The sequence below is a fragment of the Abramis brama genome (genome assembly GCF_963993115.1).
Source record: "Abramis brama genome assembly, chromosome: 4".
Taxonomy (NCBI): Eukaryota; Metazoa; Chordata; class Actinopteri; order Cypriniformes; family Leuciscidae; genus Abramis; species Abramis brama.
In genome coordinates this window covers 13,208,219-13,234,017 of record NC_139966.1, presented here as the reverse complement: position 1 = coordinate 13,234,017, position 25,799 = coordinate 13,208,219, and the positions used below count along the sequence as shown (strand labels likewise).

Here is a 25,799-nt window from a genome sequence, read left to right as displayed (position 1 = left end):
ATCTTATCGGTAATGTCTAATTCAGGGATGGCAGCTTCGGTCCTGGAGGGTACCTGTCCGGCAGACTTTGGCCCTGTCCCAAATGGTACCCTAAAGCACTCACGGTCTTCCTCTGAGTCTTAGAAAAAATGTTAGTGTTTACAGAGCTTTTATTTATTGTATTTTAATACTTTGCATTTTAAAATAAACTTCTACATGTCTGTTCAGTAGTCGCTATGTAACTAACAGAAGACACAAATTTAAAATTGTGGTGCTTCCAATTACGTGATAAATATAGTTGCAAATGTTGTACAAAATAGGCCTACACATACCATACTCATCACTGCACTAATAAAACGTGCAACACTTTGTTTTTACCACCAAATCCTATGTCTCTAATTAATTTAAGTTACAGTGGAAAGTTTTTCTCAACATCTCGCTATTTCGGGGCACATGAGTTCCCGAACATAATGCATGATGGGATACGCTTAGCCTCAAATACCGGTCCGAAGCGGTATTCAAGATGGTGTGGGTTTAGTGTGCATTAAATGCACTGCATTTTGGCACCTTGCGCACTTACTTCCTGTCGCGTGCACGTGCTCTCAAGTGGCCAAGACCGCAAGTGTGGGTATTTGGACAAGGCACCTATAGAACAGTGGCCCTCCAGGACTGAAGTTGCCCATCCCTGGTCTAATTTATTTGTTAAAACTCAGAAGCCATGTAAAGAACATCTTTTTATTTTCCATTTAACAACATTCAATACAATACAATATTTAGCTCTACAGTCTATTCTGATTCATTAACAGTTTCACTGATCCATAATAAACCCCAAACCCAGGATAGAGTGTGTGAGTGAATGTGGTCTGGACTGTGTGTATGAGGCTCATTGTGTCAGAGATGCTGTAGAAAGACAGAGTTCCTGCACTGTGATCCACATACACTCCTATTCTCCTGCTGATGGGCTCTACAGTGATTTCAGTCTTTATGTTATTGTGTTTGAATCTGTAACTGGAGGGAAAGCAGATCAAACTCCAGGACTGATCATTACATCCTAACACACACTCATTACCTTCTCCCTTCCTGCTGATGCTCTTATATGAAACTGATATAAACACACTTTCACCACTCCACTCAATCTCCCAGTAACAACGTCCACACACACTCTCTCTACACAACACCTGATGCACATTATCAAATCTGTCTGGATGATCAGGATACGGCTGGACTGTGTTAGAGAATCTAATCACTCTGTTCCTCTCAGACAGACGGAGCAGTTTATTCACTGTGTTTGGATCCAGAGTGAACTGATGGTAATCTGATGGAGAGAAAACACATCAGAATCAGGAATATGAATCTGTTTGATCTTTTAATATATCTGAACTCTTCATGTTCAATATATCAGCAGTGGCTCAGTACAGTTTACCAGATATCCTGTGCAAATCATCATTTACATGATCAACTCTAAAACTTTTCTTTCATGTTTTCTTTCATTTTCTACAGGAAGAACATGAACACACTCAGTGAGTTTTCTGCTTGTTTTCTTAGTGACTTACATTGTAGGAAGTCGTTCCTGGTCCTCGTCTTGGGAACAATGTTGGTGGAAGTGACTGTGGAAATCAACAGACATGAAGAGTGTGATTATCATGTTAAGAAGAAAATTATCCCTACATCCGTTCCTAAGACATTTCTAATATGATCTTCTACATGATATGAGATGATGGAGGATCATTTCTGAGAGCAGAATCTCCAGGACTTTACCTCTGTCAGAGATCTTCTTCAGCTCCTCTTTGCAGAAATCCTCCAGTTTGTCTCTCAGCTGAAGGACAGATTCTTTCATGCCATCAAAAGAGGAGAGAGGACTGAAAGGACTGTCATTTACGTCTGTAGATTCAGGAGGAGCTGAGAGAGACTGGAAACTCTACAGAAAACAGAAATCAAAGCTCATCACCTCCACACTTCATCAATAACCTGCACTACTGTTAGATTTGTGCGGAAGTCTCAACAGAAAGAAAACTGGACAATCAATTTACTAAATGAGTTAAGTTTTGGATACTGACCACTATATACAGTTGCAATTATTTAACCTCCATTGCAAATCAGGTTTATTGGCAACATTTACAGATTTTCAGCTGTTTGCAATAAACAAATCAAACAAAAGTTATTTAAATAGCTCAACACAGCAAATGGTTTCAAGTGGTTCCCCCAAATTCAACTGAAAATCCAACTCATAATAATTCAACCCCTTCATGGCAAGCATCTTTATTACTTAGTAGAACTTTTCTACAAACAAGATGTATAACCAGACATCAGCTTCTGGTAGCATTTCTGAAGAACTAAGTCCATTCCATGAGCAATGGCCTTCAGTTCAGTAATATTCTTGGGTTTGCATGCTGCAACCGCCTTCTTCAAATCTCACCAGAGCTTTTCTATGGGGTTCAAGCCAGGTGAATGTAATGGCCACTGTAGAATCTTCCAGGACTTCTTCTGAAACCAAGCCTTGGTGGAATTTGAGTATTGCTTGGGATCATTGTCCAAGCTTCAGCTTCCTCACTGACGGCATGAAGTTTTCTCCTTGGATTTCCTGATGCTTCAATAAATCTATCTTGCCTTTCACAGGCAGCAGGTTTCCAGTGCCAGAGGATGCAAAACAGCCCCAGAGCATCACAGAGCCTCATCATGTTTAACTGTAGACAGAGGGTTCTTTTCAGAATAGACTTCTTTCTTCTTCCTCCAGACATACCGCTGATCCATAAGGCCGAAAATCTCCAGTTTTGTTTCATCACTCCACAGAACAGAATCCCAAAACATCTGTGGCTTATTTATATGATTTTGAGCAAATTGCAGCTGACTTTTCTTGTGCTTTTGTTGTGCTTTTGGGTCAGTAGTGGTGTACGTCTTGGAGTTCTGGCATGCATTTAGTATGTGCCTTACTGTGCAAGCTGAAACCTCAATGCTGTTGCCACCAAGTCTTGCTGTAGGTCTTTTGCAGTCACTCAAGGGTTTTTCTGAACCTGCCTTCTCAAAAATGTGGTTGCAGCAGTTGATAGCTGCCTTTTTCTGCCCCGTCCAACTTTGAACTTGCAAACTATGTCTCTAGGAACATTTAGTGCCTTCGCCTATCGTCATATCGATCACAAGTTCAGTATGGCATACCACAAGGCTCAGTACTAGGACCATTGCTGTTCGCTCTGAACATGCTACCCTTGGGAGAAATCATTAGGAAGCATCGGATTAGTTTTCACTGTTATGCTGATGATACTCAGCTGTATATTTCTTCGCGCCCTGACGAAACTTACCAATTCACAAAATTAACGGAATGCATAGCTGATACAAAAAACTGGATTAGTAATTTCTAAATTACATTTGCTCTCTCAATGACAAATGCGGAATAGTTAGTTCATGCGTTCATGACATCAGCTAAATTTATTGTGATTTTCTAATGGGGTGTTGCCCTGCACGCATAATAAACAAACTACAGCTGGTCCAAAACGCAGCAGCTTGAGTTCTTACCAGAACCAGGAAGTATGACCATATTAGCCCCGTTCTGTCAACACTGCATTGGCTCCCAACATTGTATAATTTTTTTTAATATTGCTGATTACTTACAAAGCACTAAATGGTTTAGCTCCCCAGTACTTGAGCGAGCTCTTAACGCATTATAGTAGTAGTAGTAGTATTTTTAATACATGGAGATGTAGCTAAATCTACTGTACAGTAGCCTAATATAATTACAAGTTTAACCGAACTTTTATTTTGACGGGTTGCTGTGAAGACCTTTGAGTTTCTGTGTGTGTATGATATGACGATAGTTTTTCTCAAATTAAACGCTAAAATGCTCATGAAGTGACTCTCAGAGCGGCTCTGGAGATGAATTTCATCATGTCATCATATCGTGAGGCAGCAGAGACTAAAAAACAGCGTCACTCGTGCTTCAGTGTGTCTGTGTGTGCGTGTGAGGTAAATGAAACCGCGTGTCTGCGCCATTTATTCACAGAGATCTGCAGAACATGCAGGGTTAATATTTAAATAGTCTTTTTGCGGTTTAATATACACCACACTATGGAATATATTGGCTACAGTGCTCAAAGTAAAAAAGTTAGTCAGGAGCCCCGTGCTTAGGAAGCGACTGAAAGCAGCTGCTTATTAGTGGGTACCAGTACTACAGAAATGCTGGTATCGTCACGTTTTAAACATTTTAGTACCGACTTGGTACCGAAGTACCATGTTTTGTCAAAAATAAAGTCATAAACTGATGTTATTATAGTGTTTGTTCAAATGTAGGCTATATTCTAACTAATGAATCTGTCATGATTCTGCCATCTTGTTCTTGATTTTCTCTCGTCTTGCGGCAGAATCATGACAGGCCCATGTTTTCATGTGCAGCACATGGCCATTTGTTTAGCCATGTGCTTGCGTTGTCTGGTCATGTAACCCCACCCCCTTGTTATCCTTGTTTAGTCATTATTGTTTCCCCATTATCACCTGTTGCCCTCATCATTAGCCTCCCTTTATAACCCCCTTGTGTTTCTCTGTCCTTTGTCGGTTCATTGTCAAATGCTGTCTGACTTTGTCAAATGTTGTCACTTTGTCAAACACTGTCTATCTTTATGATATCTCTCTGTGAGTATTTTGTCTGGAGTCCTGTTCAACATATGTGTATTGTTTTGTTGTTAGTTACTGTCTAGTCATCGTTAAGTCTTAGTCTTGTTTTGCTCTGTCATGTGGATGAAGGTAGATGAACCCAAAAGCAGACAGAATGCTCACACAAGATTTATTGTAGACAAAAACAGAGAAAACAAAACCCACGAGGGGGCAAAACAAGACAAAAAGGCTGTAGCGACTATGGCTCGATGGGTAAAAATGGACTTTTAATTTATATACTAATTAAAAGTGAAAACACTTTCTAATTCCCACAGACTTGGCAAAGTCTGTAACTGAACCCCCTTGTGAACCCGCTCTGAATCACACACACACCAAACCACTCTGAAACTCCTAAAACACAAGTTACACACACGCATGAATCATTATCAAAATGTTTTTATGTAGTTTTCTTGTTTATGGGATGTGATGGGATAAATTGAGATATTTATGCCCTTCTGCAGATGTAATGGACACGTGTGTTTATACATTTGAGATGTATCTGTTTCATTAACTGATATTAATGTCGGGTGTGATATCCTACTGATCGTAATGAGCTTCCTGATACAGAAATAGAAACTATATTCCGCACAAATGTTTATTCCTAGACATAATGTGGTATTAAAGTTTTAATGCATTTTTCTGTGTACGATCAGAAGAGGCGTTCCTTCACAAACAATGAAACGCTCCCGCCTCAGAACCGAAAGATTTCATTGGGTCCTGTCATCAAACAGGGCGTTACCCCGCGCTGCTTTAAAACCACAACACAAGCAGACGTCTCTCTCTCTCTGCTCTCATACTCTCTCACCCTCGTGACTCCGAACTCTGAACTCTGCACTCTCACCCCTCCCTGCACCAGCAGCGGAGCGGGAGAAGGCACAGGGCCTTCATCCAAACGAACCGCGGATGTGTTTTCACGCCTTTCCCGTACAGGGAAAAGAATTCTTTACTCGGTAATGTTACTTTCAAGTAAGCTTTTAAGAACTTCACGCGAAACGCAAGCCTACAAATCGATGAGACACGGTCCAGCCAAGATACGCACGTGGTCCCGAAGCCCAGCTTCACACAGACAAAGGAACAGAATCGCAAGTATCAAATGATCTCTCTCGAAGCTGCTTTCACAGTTGTCTCTTAAAAGGTTCTGTTTGTAAATTACCATACTTTCTCCCTCACTTTCTTCCTAGTTTCATTTTGATCAAGTCATGTTTTATGTTTGTTTGTCTAAACGTTCGTGGGTCTTGTGTAATTTTACGTACGTAGATTAGCCTATATTACTTCCTATATGCATAATCCTTTGTGTGTCATTTTTGATTAAATAAATCTTTTATACTTTGACTGACTCTGTGTTACAATCCCACCAATGTAATTGTCACTGAAATTGCGATAAGATCTGGCTACTAGCTCTTTATTTTAATTCATAAACCCAGCAATTTGCATCCACGGCCAGGAGAGAATTTGTCTGAGGTTTGATAATATAAATATTCCTTCTTAACTGGTATAATCAAAGCATTCGCTGGTCGAATGACTGATGAGAGACCAGTTATAGAACGAAATATTTTTGATAATTAGCAGGTAATGTAATAGCATATGTGAAATTTATGAATTATGACTATGAGTTATGATTTTAATATTTCCCCAAATTTCCTTACTGCTCGAGCTAATATTTCATATATGACCTAATTACGATTGTTACCATAAACGCTACAAGGCAAAAGCCTTGACTAAGACTTAACGATGACTAGACAGTAACTAACAACAAAACAATACTCATATGTTGAACAGGACTCCAGACAAAATACTCACAGAGAGATATCATAAAGATAGACAGTGTTTGACAAAGTCAGACAGCATTTGACAATGAACCGACAAAGGACAGAGAAACACAAGGGGGTTATAAAGGGGGGCTAAAGATGAGGGCAACAGGTGATAATGGGGAAACAATAATGACTAAACAAGGATAACAAGGGGGCGGGGTTACATGACGAGACAACGCAAGCACATGGCCAAACAAATGGCCATGTGCTGCACATGAAAACATGGGCCTGTCATGATTCTGCCGCAAGACGAGAGAAAATCAAGAACAAGATGGCAGAATCATGACAGAATCCTTAACTTTGAAATACGTATAATAAAATGTATACATTTTAAAAAGAAAGATTGCACTTGAAATATTCTTAAAATTGTAATTGTTGTTGATTTACATGTGAAAACTTTTAAATAAAATAGCAAAAATAGCTTCTCTTTAAATTATTTATTATTGTTTGTTTATTAGTGACACATTTGGGGAGAGGATATATTATTCCAAAACTTTCAGAAAATACAGTATGTGAATTAACTGCACAATTACTAGAAATGTTTACCTTGGATATTATACAATTTGCATGCATACAAAATTTGTGGAAAGACAAAAAAGATAGTTCCACTTAACTTTGAACCAATTCTGTAGAATGGCCCATATAGCCTATTTGAACAGGATCTGTTTCCAGGCATGACTATGTACTAAAAATGTGCTAAAAACTATATTCTAAATAAATTAAAAGCAATATATATATTTCTTTTGTCCTCGCATTCTTTATTGTGATACCCTCTCAGTGACACACCTGACTGAAAGGCTCATTATGTGGGTCATTGTCTTCTCAGGTGTGAACCACAACATTATTCATGATCATTCATGCCCCATGCATATTGCCTTTCCAAACAAAAAGTGTTTTGCAAAATTTAAATCAATCTATTGTTTTATGTGAATGGTTAAGACAGGATGATTTTCAGATCATTTTGAAGCAAAAACTCTAGACGACAACATCCATTAGTTAAAGGTCTTGTGGAAACATATTTAGTATGCGTTTTGTGGCCTTATTTCAGAAAATTTCATTTTTTTAGTTTTATTTTTTATGAATAACCATGCATAAACATTATTCTCTAAACATTATACATGTTGCTCACATATTATGGTAGCCCTGTTTGTGCTAAATAGAGTGTAATTACACCTTTGCCATTAATATGTTTATAATCAACTGAAAAAAAACACAAATATCAGGGCATGTCAAAACATCTCAAGGACCCCAAAAACACCTCAGTTAACCCTCTGGGGACCAAAAACGCGCCCGCGCGTTTTGCTCGTTTTTTTTTTTTTACAAATGAAAATAAACACTAAATGCTCTGTTAATTTTGATCTTTCATTTTCGTGTAATACATCAATCGATCCTGTTCAGTTTCTATTTTTTTTCTGTATACTCACAATAAAAATAAAGTGTTTTGCTTTTTGACAAATAAAGAAAAATTAACATGATGCGATTTCTGCCTTCTCTCTGTCAGTAAACTCCCATTTGAAACGCGTTCGAAAATGATCTATAACTCCGCGAAAATTCAGTCAAACAGGCAAACAGACCCACGGGCATAAAGCTTGAGATCGCATCTTTTAAATGAAGTAATTTATATAAAAAACTAATATTCTCAGCTTCTGTAATCTGTATAAAAAGAGAGCGACTCCAGTCGAGCTCATTACGAGCTAATTCACAAGTAATGTGACCACTCCCCGGAAAGCGCGTGCTATTCAAACGCAAATTCTGAGAACTATTTCAGACCTGTGAAACGCCCACATCAGCTGTAAACAAAGCGCGTCGCGATCGAGTGAAGCATAATATAGCCTACCTTATGGAGAAAAGATTCCTCAGAACAGTGCTAGGGGTGTAACGGATCAAAAAACTCACGGTTCGGATCGTTTCTCGGATCAGAGTCACGGATCGGATCATTTTTCGGATCAGCAAAAAAAAAAAAAAAGACAAGACAAATAAACAAGTTTTGTCTTTTTGTTTATTAACATTTTTAAAATATTAAATTAAAATATATAAAATCAACAGTGGGTGCGCGACGGGTTCATTCCATGAAGTGTGACTATAAACACACTGATAGCGTTTGTGATGGCTTTAGCCCGGTCTGATTGTGCAACGTTGAACAGCCTTCGTTTTCACTCCTGTCAGCGAAACACCAGGGTGATGTCGCTTCAAATGCGTGGCCATGCTTGATGTGTTTCCACGGATGTCCCGATACCACTTTTTCACTTCCGATACGATACCGATGCCGCAGCATATCGGCTATTTGCAGATACCGATATCAATCCGATATTTTTATTTTATTCTTGAACTAATACTACTAATAATAAAATATATGGAAGCACTTTGCTCAATTAGCCACATAAAAACATCTCACTCAAATGGAGAACAAATACTTCTCCAGTATATAGTCCACAACAACAGTTGATAATGAAAGACTGTCACCCTTTATTCAAAAGACCTTGAGATGTGTTTGGTAATTGTAGGCTACCTGAATGAATTTAAAATTAATTTGCTATATTTCAGATCAATATATTTGTTTCCTTAAAATTCTAATTAACTTTAACGTTATTCTCATCTGAATTATAAATCATTTATTTCTGTATAAAATGATACTACCATTAAAAACACATTTGATTTTCTTTTTTAATCAATGTAGAATGTGTAACTTCAAAATAAACAGATTACTCTGTTTGAGGACAAGAAATGAAAACCAATGCAATATAATGAATATGTCCAAAAGATGAGATAATTTTTGCTTTTAAACAGCATGTGTGTGTGTGTGTGTGTGTGTGTGTGTGTGTGTGATTGTGACACACACACACACACACATTCCAGCATACATCGCAGCCTGTTCATTTTGCTGCGTTCATATTTTTTTACAGTCTATGGTTCACACCATACGCGAATAGAGAGTCAAATTCGCGTCTAGTTCGATGCTTGAACATTTTGAATCCTTTCGCGCGTCCAAAGCGAATAGGACGCGCCGCGCGCGTATAATGATAAAGCGAGCGTTTGAAGCGAAATAGACGCGTGTTCCAGGGAAGTCAAAATGCTCCCATACAGGGGATTTAAATGACGTGGGGCGTTCAAGCTCCTCCGTTCCTCCGCTCGCCATGACCACGCTGTGTGTGGACTGAACATGCGCACAACTTTTTTTTTTCCATAAATTAATCCGCGGATCACGTGTGTGCCGAACCGAAGATATTGATCCGAACGGATCACGGATCAATGATGATCCGTTGCACCACTAAACAGTGCTGATATGAGGAGCAATATCTCCTGATATGAGGAGCAGATCCCGCTGAGGAGTGAGGTAGGCTGTTTTCTTTTCTCAAGTGTGGAATAACGTTATGGAATAACGTTAGTGTAGGCCAGGGATGGGCAACTTCGGTCCTGGAGGGCCACTGTCCTACAGAGTTTAGCTCCAACCCTGAAAAAATCACCTGCCTGTAATTTTCTAGTAATCCTGAGGACCTTGATTAGCTTGTTCAGGTGTGTTTGATTAGGGTTGAAGCTAAACTCTGTAGGACAGTGGCCCTCCAGGACCGAAGTTGCCCATCCCTGGTGTAGGCCTATGCAAACCGCAAAAAGATGAATCGCATTTCTATAATATGACTCGCCTTTCTGTGAGATGAATGAAGGGTACATATTTGTAAAGACTGTTTAGCCTAAATATGAATCGCGCGTATGTGTGTGAAAGAATAAACTGCTTTGCTATAGCCTGCTGAGATGAGTAAAAATCGACTGGAATATGTTGAAATAAAATGTATTTGTATAAGCAACGTATTAACCCTCTGGAGTCTGAGGGGTTTTTGGGGTCCTTGAGATGTTCTGACATGCCCTGACATTTGTGCTTTTTTCAGTTGCTTATAAACATATTAATGGCAAAGGTGTAAATTCACTCTATTTAGCACAAACAGGGCTACCATAATATGTGAACAACTTGCATGTACATGTTTGTATTTTTGATAGAATAATGTTTATGCATGGTTTTTTAAAAAACAAAAAACTAAAGTTTTTGAAATAAGGCCATAAAACACATTCTAAATATATGTAAATACGACTTTTGTCTAAAAGATGTCATCGCCTAGTGTTTTTTCTTCAAAATGAAGTGAAAATCACCCTGCCTAATCATTCACATAACACAATACATTGATTTGAATTTTGCAAAGCACTTTCTGTTTGGAAAGCCAATATGCGGAGTGGGCGTCAACGGTCATGTATATGTAGTGGTTCACACCTTAGGAGACAGTGGGGCCCGCATACTTAATGAGCCATTCATTCAGGTGAGTCACTGAGCCACAAGAATGCAAGAGCAACAGTTGGAAGCATCTCAATTCTTTTTTATTTTTCCACATATTGTGCTTGCAATTTGGCCTATAATATCCAAGGAAAACATGTCTAGTAATTGTGCAGTTAATTCTCATACTGTATTTTCAGTTTTGGAATATTTATCCTCTACCCAAATTTGTCAATAATAAAACACAATAAAAGTTATTTAAAGAAAAGGCTTATATTTACCTTTTAATAGTTTGTTTACATCTACCTTGTAAATATATTTTTTTTATTAAAAAGGTTACAATTACAACAACAATTCAAGTGTAATCTTTCTTTGTAAAAACTAAAGTATACATTTTATCATACATATTTCAAAGTTAAGGATTTGATTGATTATTTGATAACTTTATTTTTGACAAAACATATTATATTTAACATAAGCAAATATTGGCAAACAAAAGCTTATTTGAGGTGGCAGATATTTTACATTAAAAATGTATAATCTATCCAAAACTAATCAACGAAATGTTGTCTTTCATATGTCTGTAACATAGGTCTTTCATTTTTATTATAAGAAATATAAATGTTAATTTGCAGTTTAAATCCAGGAAATTTGTTAATGAAAAAATTATTAAAAGTAAGATACAATTGATACAAAACGAAATTCGTTTTAAAGAAAGGATTTGTACTTTCTGTTTTGAGGTCTCTGTGAAAGTTTGAAAGTATTTTAGTGCTTTTTTTATAGCGCTCGCGTCCATAATGGAGATCTGTCACGTAATATTGTTTTTTCCTCATAAATGCAAACACGAAAAATAAAAGACAAAAGACTTTTGAGTAAAACTTACTCCGAAATTGTGTTCTCGGCGGAATTCGCTCTTCAAAATGCTGCCGTTCGTCGTCTGAGTTACAATCTTCCTCTGAGGAAAAGGTGCATTCTTCCTCGCTGTCCAGAATCATCTGAAGGGCGTCTTTATTACCGGAGAAGCGTGTCATACTCAAAACGCGATGAACTATCAGTAAGTCTGATGAAGAAACTTTTTATGGCATTGATCGGGGGGCGTATGCGATGCATACTAGATCACCTAACTATTTACATGTGAATCGCGCCGGGGGCGGGGCGGCCGCAGCTGATTATAGAGATAATGAGGCAGAAGGAAAAACGGTACCTCTCCTTGCTTTCAAACGGATTACATGAGTTGAAAACATTTGTTTTTTATATAAATTACTTCATTTAAAAGAGGAGATTTCAAGCTTCATAAAGACATATCTCACGTGCCTGTGTGAGAAGTATTCGCTCAGTTATGATTCATTTTCGGACGCGTTTCAGAATGGACTAAACGGACAGAGAGAAGGCAGAACTCGCTTCGTGTTTATTTTTCTTTATTTGGCGAAAAGCACAACACTTTGTTTTTATTGTGAGTGTACACAAAAATAATACACACTAAACAGGATAGATTGATGTATAACACAAGCATATAAGATAAAAATTAATATTTTTATTTTATTATTTTTTTGCACTCATACGGAAAAAAACGAGCCTATCGCGCCGGCGCGATAGCCGACTCCAGGGGGTTAAACTGCAAATTAGCATTAATATGCCCTAATATTTCATAAAAACAACGTTACAGTCAGTCACTTGTTGACTAGATTTGGGTACAGTTTTTAGGCTACTGTAGAATATACTGCCACATCAAATAAGCTTTTGTTTAGGAATTTCTGCTCATATCTAACGTTTTTTTTTTCTTTTTTCTTTTTCTTTTTTACAAAGAAAGAGTACACTTGAAATATTGTTGAAATTGTAATTATTGTTGTAATTGTAACATTTTTAATAAAATAGCAAAACATATTTACAAGAGAGATGTAAGCGAAATCTTAAATGGTCAATATAAGTCTTCTTCTAAATACATCTTTTGTCCTTGCATTGTGGCTCAGTCAGTGTCACACCTGAAAGAATGGCTCATTAGGCAGAGTCATTATGCAGAGTGGGTGGGACATTGTAATCTAAGGTGTAAACTACTCCTCCCCCTCGCATATTGGCTTTCCAAGCAAAACCTGTTTTACACCATTTAAATCAATGTATTTTTTTTTGTGAACGATAAAGCAAGACTATTTTCACATCATTTTGAAGCTAGAACTCAAAGGGACAACATCCATTAGTCAAAAGTCTTGTGGACACATATTTAATATGTGTTTTGTGGTCTTAATTCAGCAACTTTCATTTAAATTTTTTCCAATAACCACGCATAAACATTATTCTCTTAAAAATACAAACATCTACATAAACGTTGCTCGCATATTATGGTAGCCCTGTTTGTGCTATATAGAGTGAATTTACACCTTTGCCATTAACATGTTTATAAATAACTGAAAAAAGCACAAATGTCAAGGCATGTCAGAACATCTCAAGGGCCCCAAAAACACCTTGGTCCCCAGAGGGTTAAATCTAGACTAAAAACACATCTCTTTAACCTAGCATACACATACCACATTATCAACTTCTAACATTCAATGTTAGGCTGTATAAACTAGGTCAGCCGGAACAGGTTAGTCTCTCTGTTCATCCCGAGGTTTACCGCAGTCCGCCGTATCCAGGCTGTATCCAGATGGACCTGCGCCTGGACATGACGACAATGCAAATGCCCTCATATATATTAAAATGCGCACACATATAGACTAAACACATAAGATGCATGTGCATGTCTTCACCATTTTCACAGATTCATGTTTTTGAATTTTACACAGAGATGATAATGGTTTTTTTTTTTAAATTCTAAACTTGCACCTTGGAACCTATATCAAAGTTTGTGTTCTTGAGCCACCAAACACTGTTGATGTGCAAATGAATGGCCAGGACACATTAAAAGTTTTCTGTTTTCAGTTAAAACGGTGTCGTGTTAGCAGCCCCTAAGGTAATAACTAATGATCTTTGCAACAAAATGTAATCAATCAAAAACTAACTTTAGCTGGACAATAACTTTATTCTAGAGCTGCTGTAAAGCCAAAACTATCTCTGTTACTTTAATTTCCTATTATCACTGTAACTTTGAAACAATCTATATTGTTAAAAGCGCCATATAAATGAAGGTGACTTGACTTTTTGTATCCCATTCCTTGTTTGAGAAGGGCTATGATATCTTCTCTTAACTTTTTGGACCATTCTTTTGACTTAGCCATATTTCTAACTTGCAGTCAAATGTGACACAAAATATCTGAACTGGCTAGGTTTGTTGAGTGTGTTCTAGCTCAAGCACACCTGGTGCAACTAATGAAGGCCTTGATTTTTGCAGATTTGTGCTGTTGTGAGGGATTCTATTCAGGGGTTTGATCATTTTGAAACTGCAGACGTCATTAAAAGTTGCATTTTCAGTTGAATTTGGGGAAACCACTTGAAACATTTGTTGTGTTGACCTATTTCAAATACTTTTGTTTGATTTGTTCATTTTTAAACAGCTGAAAGAAATTTTTGCTATGGGGTTGAATGATTCCACGATTAGGGACTTAGGGATTAGGGATATATATGTTACCGGCAAAGTGTGAAATCCTGGTATTCTATAGAATGCCTAGGCAATGTGTAGGTTTTTGGCAAAAATACATTACCTAATTCTATACATTACCTAGGCATTCTATAGAATACCGGGATTACACACTTTGCAGGTAACATATATATATCTTCCAGAAGAAATTTGTAAGTGAGTATCTTTCAAAAGAAGATGATCAGATGAGAGTCTGACTGATGATGATATAATAACCGAACACACAGATCAACACTTCAGTCAACGGCTCATTCTGCTCTCATGAAATGTTTCTCTCATGATCAAGTCCACTATGACCCTGTTCTTCTAGATCTGTTACCTGCAGGAAATGGATGTGATCCTGTGTGTGTGAAAGCTGCTCCAGCTCAGCGTCTCTCCTCCTCAGATCATTGATCTCCTGCTCAAGTCGCTCCAGTTGTCCTTCAGCTCGACTCACTGCAGTCTTTTCCTGATCTCTGATCCGCTGTGTCGCCTCAGAGCGGCTTCTCTCAATGGAGCGGATGAACTTAGTGAAGATCCTCTCACTGTCCTCCACTGCTGTCTGTGCAGAGCGCTGTTACACACACATCACAATCACACAGTGTCTTCAGTGAGTCCTGACTGAGACGTCTCAAACTTCTCTTCTTCTCCACACTCACCTTATGAGACACCACAGCCTCTCTCAGCTGCTGAAGATCTTTCTCTCTCTGCTGGATCCTCTGCTGGAACGACCTCTGTGTCTCCTTCAGCTGTTTCTGCAGCACAAACAATGTCAGTTTATACTACTTTCACTATATCATCATGTGATATCATCTTTTTTTTTATGAAAAGGTTTGTGTTGATAAATATGTTGAAGGTGCATGTTTACCATATTTTCTGTTAAGTACAATGCGGAGCACAAATGAATTGAATTGAATTGAAATATCTTTAATGTCCCCAATGGCCAATTTGGTTCACAAGAAGTAGCCAACACATACACATTCGCACAAAAACACATAAAACCATGAGATAATAAATAGATACTCTTATATTCCCGCAGCTATGATAGACGAGATACAAAAAAAAACAAAAAAACACGACAGATACGGACACACATAAGAGTATCTATTTATTATCTCATGGTTTTATGTGTTTTTGTGTCTACTGCTGTATGTCGCCATCTTGCGAATACGCTCAGCAGTGAAAGTGCACCTGCAGCTTCTGTTCACTTCTGCTGATGTCTGCAGTGTGAATGATGTTACCTGATCATATGGGTGCCAATATAAATAGTGTTAACATTATTTAATCAATATCTAGTTTAAAGTTCATACCTGTTTCTCTGTCCTCTGAGCTGCAGCTGATACAGTGTCATGGTTTTTATGTTCATCCATCGTACACAGCACGCATATACACTTCTGGTCAGTGTTGCAGAAAACCTCGAGGAGCTTGTCGTGTTTTTGGCAGATCATCTCCTGCAGTCGTCCAGTGGCATCAGTCAGATTGTGTCTCTTTCTTTTAAAGAAACTCTCGTGTTGTTCAAGGTGATTCTGACAGTAAGAGTTCAGACACCCCAGACAGGACTTGACGGCTTTGCGTTTTCTTCCAGTACAGACGTCACACTGTACATCTCCAGCTCCAGCGTAACAGTCAGCAGGAAGTTTAGTCTTCAGTTTCTCCAGCACTTCAGCCAGAATGCTGTTTTTAGCTAAAGCAGGTCTTGGACTGAAGATCTGTCTGCACTGAGGACAGCTGTAGAGTCTCATATGATCCTCCTGATCCCAGCAGCCTGTAATACAGCTCTTACAGTAACTGTGTCCACAGGGAATGGTCACTGGATCCTTCAGGAGATTCAGACACAATGGACACAGGAATTCATCTTGAAAAATTAAGGCTTCTGCCATTTTACTGCATGTATACAAAGACACAAACACACAACAGCTCAACTTCACTTCAGTTTCAGTTTCCTTGAGTACACGTGCTTCCTGCTTCCTGCTTCTGTGTTTGAGTGCCGTGTGCAAATGTCTGCAAGTCTGGAAAGTCACAGATCATAAAACGTACACTAGATGTCAGTCTAAGACAGACACTCAAAGAATATTTTAAGTTTTAAATAAGTTACAGAGAATCAGGCAACACCATTAATAACTGCAGTAAAACTGCATACTAATTATCACATCTGTGCAGTGCTGTAAGTGGTTTAAACTATGTGAGAAAAGCTATTTACTTTGTTTTTAAACAGTTCTTGACTTGATGTATCTAGTCAAGAGTATGTCATTGTATGTAATAGTATGTCATTGTATGACTGTGTCCTCAGATGAACATTACCTTGTGAACTGAAAATATCTACACATAAGATAGTTATATCATTATCCTTAATTCACAGGATCCAGGCACATTATGTGGCATTGATATAGGTTTTTATTTAGACATTTTAGTCATTCCCTCACAATTACTTATAACAGCAGGTAACAGAATTAAAGGAGAAGTTCACTTTCAAAAAAACTTTTGCTGATAATTTACTCACCCCCATGTCATCCAAGATGTCCATGTCTTTCTTTCTTCAGTCGCAAAGAAATTAAGGTTTTTGATGAAAACATTCCAGGATTTCCCCCCATGTAATGGATTCTATTGGGACCCAAACGGTAGAAGGTCCAAATGACAGTTTAAGTGCAGCTTCAAAGGGCTTTAAACGATACCAGACGATGAATAAGGGTCTTATCTAGCGAAACGATCGGTCATTTCCAAAATAAATAAAAAAGTTTAAGTTTTATAAGCACAAACGCTCGCCTTGCTCTGTTCTGTGATGCGCGTTCGTGACGTCACGTAATACGCAATTACGTTGAAAAGGTCACGCTTGACGTGTTTACAAATGTGCGGAAGGAGGACCATATACACATTTTCAAATGTATTTGTGTCAGTTTATCGTTTAAAATGCCCATTTCGTGTGCGTATCCTCGGTGTTTTAATATTAAAAAGCCAAAAAGAACATTTTCTTCAGGACAGAAATTTTTCAAGCGTGACCTTTTCAACGTAATTGCGTATTACGTGACGTCACGAACGCGCATCACAGAACAGAGCAAGGCGAACATTTGTGCTTATAAAACTTAAACTTTTTTATTTATTTTGGAAATGACCGATCGTTTCGCTAGATAAGACCCTTATTCATCGTCTGGTATCGTTTAAAGCCCTTTGAAGCTGCACTGAAACTGTCATTTGGACCTTCTACCGTTTGGGTCCCAATAGAATCCATTACATGGGGGGAAATCCTGGAATGTTTTCATCAAAAACCTTAATTTCTTTGCGACTGAAGAAAGAAAGACATGGACATCTTGGATGACATGGGGGTGAGTAAATTATCAGCAAAAGTTTTTTTGAAAGTGAACTTCTCCTTTAATGGACAAATAGCCTACAGCTACACTAATTATACATGTATATCTACACATATGATAATTGTGATAAATAAACCCATATATTTTCCACTCAGAATAAAAGAACACACAGTTGTAGAATGAGAATGAATGTCTTTTTTTGAAGTCATAAAGCTAAAGACTGCGCATATGTGTGGATACATTTTATCCCATGTGCTTTTTGTTGTGGAAGAAACCTGCCTCAGCAGGAAAACTAAGCTACACAGCTAATCTATTTAATTATCATTATCAAGTGTGGTCAGCGAAATCTATGTTTGATTTTATTATGTTCAATATTAGTGTAACCAGGTATGTTGTTATGGGAAGAAGGAGGCGAGAATCAGCTAACAAGACTTTATTATTTGAATAAACACAAAAGCCCCTTACGGACGACTGCCGCACACACAAACAAAACATTATGTGGCGATGAAGGTGTTAATAAATAATAGTTAATAATAATACATTTTGTACTCAATTATTATACTGATTCCAAAGGGAACGGCTACGTCACCCGGGATTAACTACCCGGGAAAGACCCAAAGGCCCACAGGTTTGATTTTTCACAAGATGACCCACAGATGTGGATACTTGGTAACAAAGGTATAAATCTTTACTAAACAGTCAATTCGTTAAAATGTCTCATTCAATAGAGCAATCATAAAAAGGATCAGCCACAGCAAGCCACTAGCACTGTGAAATAAGTTTATCAAACACAAAAGAAAAAGACAAACAAACAAACAAACAAACAAAGAGCTGGGGCTTACCAATCGGAAGACAGGCTAGATGCCGGGCTTCAAAAATGCCTGCAATGATGGATATCCACACGTGCACCAAACCACACTTACACACTAAAGAAATTCACTGCAAATCCACACCACTTTGGGAAGAAGAGAGCTATTGCCACACAGGGACAGCTAGCCTGCCTTCTTCAGGCCCCCAGCTCCAGCAAAAAGGAAAGAGAAAAATCAAGATTAGGAAAATAAACAAACCAATACAAAAGCAAAACACATTTCTTCCAACTACAACAAAACCAAAACCACAAGTAACAGACTTGTCAAAAAAACAAGGTCAAGAATGCAAAACAAAACTAGTAATGCAAAACAAATGAAGACAAAACAAAACTAGTGAATGCAAAACAAATGAAGGCTATTTAGGCCAGATCACCTACCCTCAGGTGTTTGACCAGAAAACTGCAATTCATGTGGTCACGGCTGTACTGTACGGAGCTCAGGCCTAAGGTCAAAGGTCAAAGCAAGGAGGAAATTGAGGGACAACTACATGTTATGGTCAAGAAAATGGTTGAGGGAAAAGAAGCTTTACAAATAACAGATGCTGAAAAGAAAGTGGCTGAGAAGATTGCCTGCACATTTCATGGTGGTGTCCGTTTTAAGCAGAATCCCACCTCACACATGGAGGCCCTAAATTTGTAGGCCCTCTCCCAGCTCTGCTGAAGGAGAATCAAGAGAATGTGGTTGCAATCAAAGCCTGGCTCTATCCTCTTTGTCTTTTGAATACAAAAGCAGCTCAGTTGGAGAGAGAAATCAGCATAAGCGCAGTTTTCAACACTGTAGACATAATGGAGGACCTGTGGGAGGCAGAGAGGATATGCAACGACCTGTCTGAAAGAACATTAGTAAATGTTTTCAGTAACATCAAAGAGAGGCTGTGCTCATTTCAGAGCTCTTTTAACATTTACAAAACACTGCTCCTAAAAGCAGTTGGCAGGGTTTTGCCGGCTATTCGAGGAGGGGAAATGAAGGAGAAGTCACTGGAAGACATCCTAAAGATTCACAGGAGCTCCCCTTTTAATTCTAGCATGCTTAACCAGTGGTTAAAAGTCTGAACTTCACATCTTGAGTTCTTACACCAACACATTGAAGGCCATTTAAGACTCAGGCCCCGTTTACATATACATGGTTATTTTGAAAAATGGAGACATTTCCCTTAATTTATGCCCTTAGTTTACACGCAAACAGAGAATTCGCCTCTGAAAATGATTCGTTCTAAAACGTTGTTTGCACGTTTACATGTAAACTGAGAAAAAACGAGTTTTAGGCAGCCGACGTCACAGTATGTGACAGAACTTGCACCTGCGTCAAAAGTGTGACCTATGTTTCGCGATTCTGATTAGCTAAAGAGGGCTTGAGCTTCTCGTTACACTGCCACCTACAGGTTTGGCATGCTCTTAACGGCATATATACACAGGTTCGTGTAAACAACCACTTTTCTGAAAACTGACAGGTGTGCACAATGTTATTTTTGAAAACGGAGGGTGAAATGTCCGTTTATGAAAATAGCCGGCCACGTGTTAACGTAGCCTCAGACCGTCTTAACACTATCCTCCTTGATCCTTGATATTGATATTGTGGTGTGCTTGACTTTTACCTCTCTGAAGTATGAAGACCCATATCTTTCAATCCTGAAGGAGTTAATGAAATCTGACAAGTTTAAAAAGCTACAGATTTGGTTTCTGTGACATCTGTCAAAAAGTGGTTCAACGATCCTGATGTCATCTCAAAGATGAGAGAGAACATATCTCGTTTCAGAAGTTTTTCAGAGGGCAATAAAAACGAAAAGAGAATCCTCTTCATTATTTCTGCCATCTCTGATCCATCCAGTCTAGGCTCCTCCATCTATCTGTATGAAAAATGGAAGTTGACACTGAAAGTGAAAAATGTCATGTACCAAGGTGTGTCCCTGAAACTGCAGAAGTCTCCAACTGGAGAAACAATGCAGTACAGAGTAGAGTATAAGGAGGTAAAAGCTGGTGTAAAGACCACCCATTGGCCCAATGACGGAGTCCAACGGCCTGTGCGAAGGGATAATGCGTGTATGTCTTTTCAGCGCTCCAGTGAAGTTCACTTAATTTATTAGAATTTTAGTTTCAATATTAATTTAGCTCTATGCTTAATCTGACTCCAATTTCAAATGATAATCATATTTATATATTGTTTCTTATAAGAAAATAGTCATAATATAAATTATGAATTAAATTAGACCTTTGATTATTCTGAGTATCTCATAATTTCAAATATTCGTTCATTAAGGACCCGGTGTAGCTTTGAGACGTCACATCGCAAAATAGTCAGAGGGTGCAGAGCAACTTGCAACGTGCTAAGTCAGTGATAGTCAGAAATCGGAAGGTCTCCTTAATGATGTGCCCCATGCTCCATTCATAGTGCCTTTGGTTTGATCTATCCTGGACAGAGATTAGTGGAAACACCAGACTGCACTTTAATCTACTACGAATAATGATTTCTGAAAAAATGCAAAATAAATCAAAATGTAACCTTTATTTGTCAGGTAATATGTATCATGCCAATTACACAAGTAAATGATTAAAAGCCAATTCAGAAATAATAAATACATGACATCAATTACTCAAAGATGACTCTAAAAGTAAGCAATGCATTCCTGACAGAGACACGCAGTGGTGTGTGAGTGTGTTCTAAGTGTAAGACTTGAGAAAACACTGACACAGCACTGCATGGGTTTTTTTCCCCTGGTTACAGGTTCCCAAAGACTGCTCTCTCACCTACCCTAATAAACACAGACCAGAACAAAAGAGTTGTACAAAAAAAAATTCAGGGTTGTTTTGGGTCAATTCATGTACCCCAGGGGGTAGCACCTGGTTTCGGGGGAGAGGGGAGACATTTAAAATGATACCAAACATGAAAAGGAAACACAATAGATTCACAATCATGTGTGATATATATACATTCTTAGTGAACTTTTGGTGACTTGACTCAGGGGGAGAGGAAGGGAGGAGGGAGAGGGGGATGCAGAGATAAGCAAGGAGAAACGTTTGGACAGGACAATGCCCTGTGCGATCTTCTTTGCGATCTTGTGTCCAGAGCGCATTTTATTGCTTTATTGCTGGGTGAGTTTTGTCTTAGCAGGAAAATCAGTTCTTACACTGGTGCTGAGGAACAGTGCATTGTCATAGACACAGCTGATGAAGACTTTACTCTGATTGGATTGGTGTATGGAAAGCAGTACTCAATACAATACAGGATAGAGAGTAAAGTGGGAGTGAGTGAAGCCAACGATGCAGTCAGCCCTATACCCCTTTTCAGTAACTGTCATCTACACATTTATATGCATTAATCTTTTTTTCAATTTGCTACATTCACACAGTCAGTGTTTGGATTGACAACTGTATTTAAATACAGGTTTAACTCTATAACTATTCTACAGCAGATTAAGCCCAACATATACTTAGTTAGTTACATATACACTGTTAAGGCGGGTATACACTGTGCGATTTTCGTCCGATTTTGAGCCGAATTCTGACTCGTGCGACTCTTTTTCGGGTCGGGCCGATTTTCAGCTTTGTCGTGTGTCGTTTGTCGTACAGTGTTCGTACAGTGTACAGGGGGGAAAGAGAGGCGATTAACCTCTCACGACCGGCAATCGTATGGTCGGATGAATTTCTGGCATGTTAGAAATTTTGGTCGCTCCTCGTGACTATATCGCACAGTTGAAGCAGTGATAAGAACCGATTGCTCTAAACTCAGTGTTTTTTCCCTCACTGCGCCTGCGCGAAAACATTTCATTGCAGCAAAAAAAAAAAAAAAAAAAACCCCGAAAAAAACGAAAAAAGGGAGATCTTTAAGTTCTGTAGTTCAAAGCTACAAATTACTGTTGCTTACCTCCAGTTCCTGTTGCAAAATGGATTAACCATTACCCACTTCTTCCAAGCCACTTGCCTCTTTTATTGTTAAAAAATGTTTTTGAAATAAAGCTGTTTTTAATTTTCATTGATGAATTATTGCAGTGTTCGGACATATTATAGACTGTTAATAATTAATTATATGTATATAATTAATTGTAATCGACCTAAATGTTTTAGACCATTTTTAATGAGGAGAAGTATAAGCTTCTAGCCTATGTAATATTTTATTATCCTCACAGCGCGTTGGTTATGCGGTGATGCGCTATGAAATTGTTGCGTGGCAATTTAATTATAGCCTATCACTTTAATAGCCTAGGCCTTCCCTAATAATAATAATAATAATAATAATACAACAATACTAGCCTACTAATAATTTAATATATAAATTGGAAATGCTAAATCTTCTTGATATTGATAGCTGATGCTTGTTTCGACAATATCTCTGGATAGGCTAATTATGATATCATCCATAGGCACAACCCGGCACGAGGATTTATCGCGCTGATTCGCGCATATTTCACACGCATAGTGTGAGCAGTCAAGTCGCAGCTCGACGTTCGGACCGTACAGTGTGAGCACATAAATCCTGAGCTTTGGCTTTACATCGCATGCGATCTACTCGTTCAGTGTGAGTAGGTTCCTTGCTGAAATCGCACAGACATCGCACAGTGTATGCCCGCCTTTACACTTACATAGTTTCTTACACTGGTGGTTTTACAATCCTGGCACTTTGCACATTTTGTATGTCTGTCATATCTGAAATCCTCAGTTCAGTTCATGGAGCCCTCTGCTAATGGGCTAATGATCTGAATCAGGTGTGATAATTAAGAGAGACATACAAAATGTGAAAACCACAGCATTAGGGTATGCCTACATCATGCATAATGTAAATTTTGTTATCAGCAGTATGTGCACAGCTTGGTTTTTCTATGCATACTCTGTACACTCTGGCTGATGTTTCACAGATGGGACAACAAAACAGCAAAGCACTGGAGACGCAACAATAAAAGATGACCATGTTGATGAGCACTTGTGAAGACATGCCGTATTTTTCGGACTATAAGTCGCACTTTTTTTCATAGTTTGACTGGTCCTGCGACTTATAGTCAGGTGCGACTTATATATCAAAATTAATTCAGACCAGAGCCCGTCTGTTCAGACTGAGATGAAAACATTACCGTCTACAGCCGCGAGAGGGCGCTCTATGGCGGAGTTGTTCAGAAGCCACATCCAAGGATGAAGAAAATGCAATGGATTCAGTGATGTGGAATGAGATTGCGGGAGCTTGGTGAACTTGTTTACTGGTAACTTGCTTGTTGGACTCGCTGGCTTATGTTAATTTAGCTTATTCAGCCTCCCAGGTATATGTTCTTTATGCTATTGTGTAGCTGAATAACTGTTAATGTGTTGCGTTAACATACCGGATACCTACTCAGCCTGTTCTGTGTGCTACTGTGTAGTTGAATAACTTGCCTTTCCATATTAAATGTCTGTTTTTGGTCTTGGATTTTGTGAAATAAATTTCTAAATAAATGCGACTTATAGTCCAGTGCGACTTATATATGTTTTTTTCCTCTTCATGACGCATTTTTTGACTGATGCGACTTATACTCCGGAGCGACTTATAGTCCGAAAAATACGGTACCCACAACTATATGCATTTTTATCGCTCATAATTTCTGGAGAGAAATAGCGCAGACATTTATGGAAGTAAAATAGTTCCTATGTCTTCTATTATGGAAGCATATGGGTAGCAATATTCAATTTGAAATGTAATATGCAAAATGACAATGCAATATGTAAAATGGCAATGCATTTCTGTAATTAAATTTAAAATTTCCCATCATTTGTGCAACGTTTGGTGCAAAATGAAAATGAAAATTCAATTATAACATTTACATTTGCCATTTCATACACTAGTTTTAATATGTAAATTGAATGCATATTTTAACGCTTTATAAGTTGCAAAATTAAAATTAAAATGTATTACAGAAATGATTATATATGTTTAACATGTTCAAGCAAAAACTGTAGCAAAATTGTAATTTAAATGTTATTTTTTCTTAATTGCATTTACACTCAAAGGTAAGACACTTGCGATTGCATTGCCATTAAGTGTCACGCAATGAATGTAGCAAAATTCAATGTGCAACTTGAAAATGCATTCTGAGCCGATCACGTGCCCGCCCTGTGAAGTTGGCCCCGCCCCCAACACAAAATAGGCTCAATCGTTTTTACTTCGTTTGTGCTGTAATTTTTGTTTGTTTGTGCTGCTTCTGTTTTTTAGATAGTAAAATAATATTTATAGGTAATTCAGTCACCCAGGCCGCCACATGCTCCAAATAAAATAGATCTTGTTCGGTTTGTGCCGGTTTTGTTTGTGCTGCTTCAGTTTTTGAAATATTAGACCGAATTATAGACGATGATGTCACCTGCTCAACGTTCACCCAAAATTGTGCTCATATGTTTGTGCTAATTTTCGCCGATAAACGTTTATTTTGTGCTGCTTCGGTTTCTTAAATATTAAAATAATATGTATTGGTCATTCTGAGGTCACTCAGCTCCCCGACCTGCTCCACATTCACCCAAAATAGTCTCGTTTGTTTGTGCGATCGTTTGTGCCGGTTAAAGTTTTGTTTGTGCTGCTTCGTTGTTAGACACTGAATTATAGACGATGACGTCACCAGCCCTCGACCTGCTCCACATTCACCCAAAAAAGGCTAGGTCGATGAATTTGACCCGTCAGATTCCGTGACCCTGTGTATTAATACCTTCAATATGCTTTATAAAATAGAAAGGGGATTCGCATGTCTGCCTCATATTTTATGATTATACAGATGCAAACAGAGATGGTCACACACATCACATTCGTCACTTTATTGAACATTACAGTCAGTTATTAAAGAGCGGTAACGTTTTTCGGTAGCTATTAATACCGAATACCAATGGAGCTTTGTCATATTATGTGATCACAGAGTAGGTCTATGCATTTGTAAGGAAAAACTATAGGATCTCATTATTGGATATTAAAATTAATAGTAATAAGAATAAAGATAAGCATGTATCAGACAATGATAATATTTTATACAAAATGAAACCATCAACACAGTCCAGCATCAGACAACAGCAGCTCAGCATAATGTTGACGCCTGATAAGGCAGAACATTCTCCCAGACGGTCCAACATCGTACTGGTTATACCTGCAGACGCGTAATAATCTTCGGAAACACTACAATTTCTCTGTTCACGCTCCACTTCATCTTCTAGTGAATGTAACACTCATATCAGCTCTGCCGCCGCCGTGTTTCCTTCCAACACCTCAAAATATGCACCATAGCGTGTGTTTACCTGTTGCCGAGCAACGCAGTTGATTGACAGGGCGGGGCGGACACGTGATCGGCTCAGAATGCATTTTCAAGTTGCACATTGAATTTTGCTACATTCATTGCGTGACACTTAATGGCAATGCAATCGCGAAAAAATAACATTTAAATTACAA

General features: G+C 38.2%; 1 protein-coding gene across 1 annotated transcript; it reads right to left on the bottom strand.

The window, feature by feature from the left end:
- Positions 1–700: 700 nt before the first annotated feature.
- LOC311081661 (tripartite motif-containing protein 16-like) lies at positions 701–16,205 on the bottom strand. Its single transcript, XM_084112271.1, has 6 exons — positions 15,553–16,205; positions 14,902–14,997; positions 14,583–14,816; positions 1,738–1,897; positions 1,533–1,586; positions 701–1,294 (listed from the first exon to the last, which is right to left on the bottom strand). The coding sequence occupies exons 1-6, from the start codon at positions 16,120–16,122 to the stop codon at positions 759–761; spliced, it is 1,650 nt and encodes a 549-aa protein (XP_083968397.1). The 5' UTR covers positions 16,123–16,205; the 3' UTR covers positions 701–758.
- Positions 16,206–25,799: the final 9,594 nt, after the last annotated feature.

Excerpts from the sequence above, each read along its gene's own strand:
- LOC311081661 (XM_084112271.1), bottom strand. The coding sequence starts at position 16,122 with ATGGCAGAAGCCTTAATTTTTCAAGATGAATTCCTGTGTCCATTGTGT. Across the intron at positions 14,817-14,901 it reads AGGCTGTGGTGTCTCATAAG|CGCTCTGCACAGACAGCAGT; the intron begins GTGAGTGTGGAG and ends TGTGTGTAACAG. Across the intron at positions 1,587-1,737 it reads GAAGAAGATCTCTGACAGAG|TCACTTCCACCAACATTGTT; the intron begins GTAAAGTCCTGG and ends TGATTTCCACAG.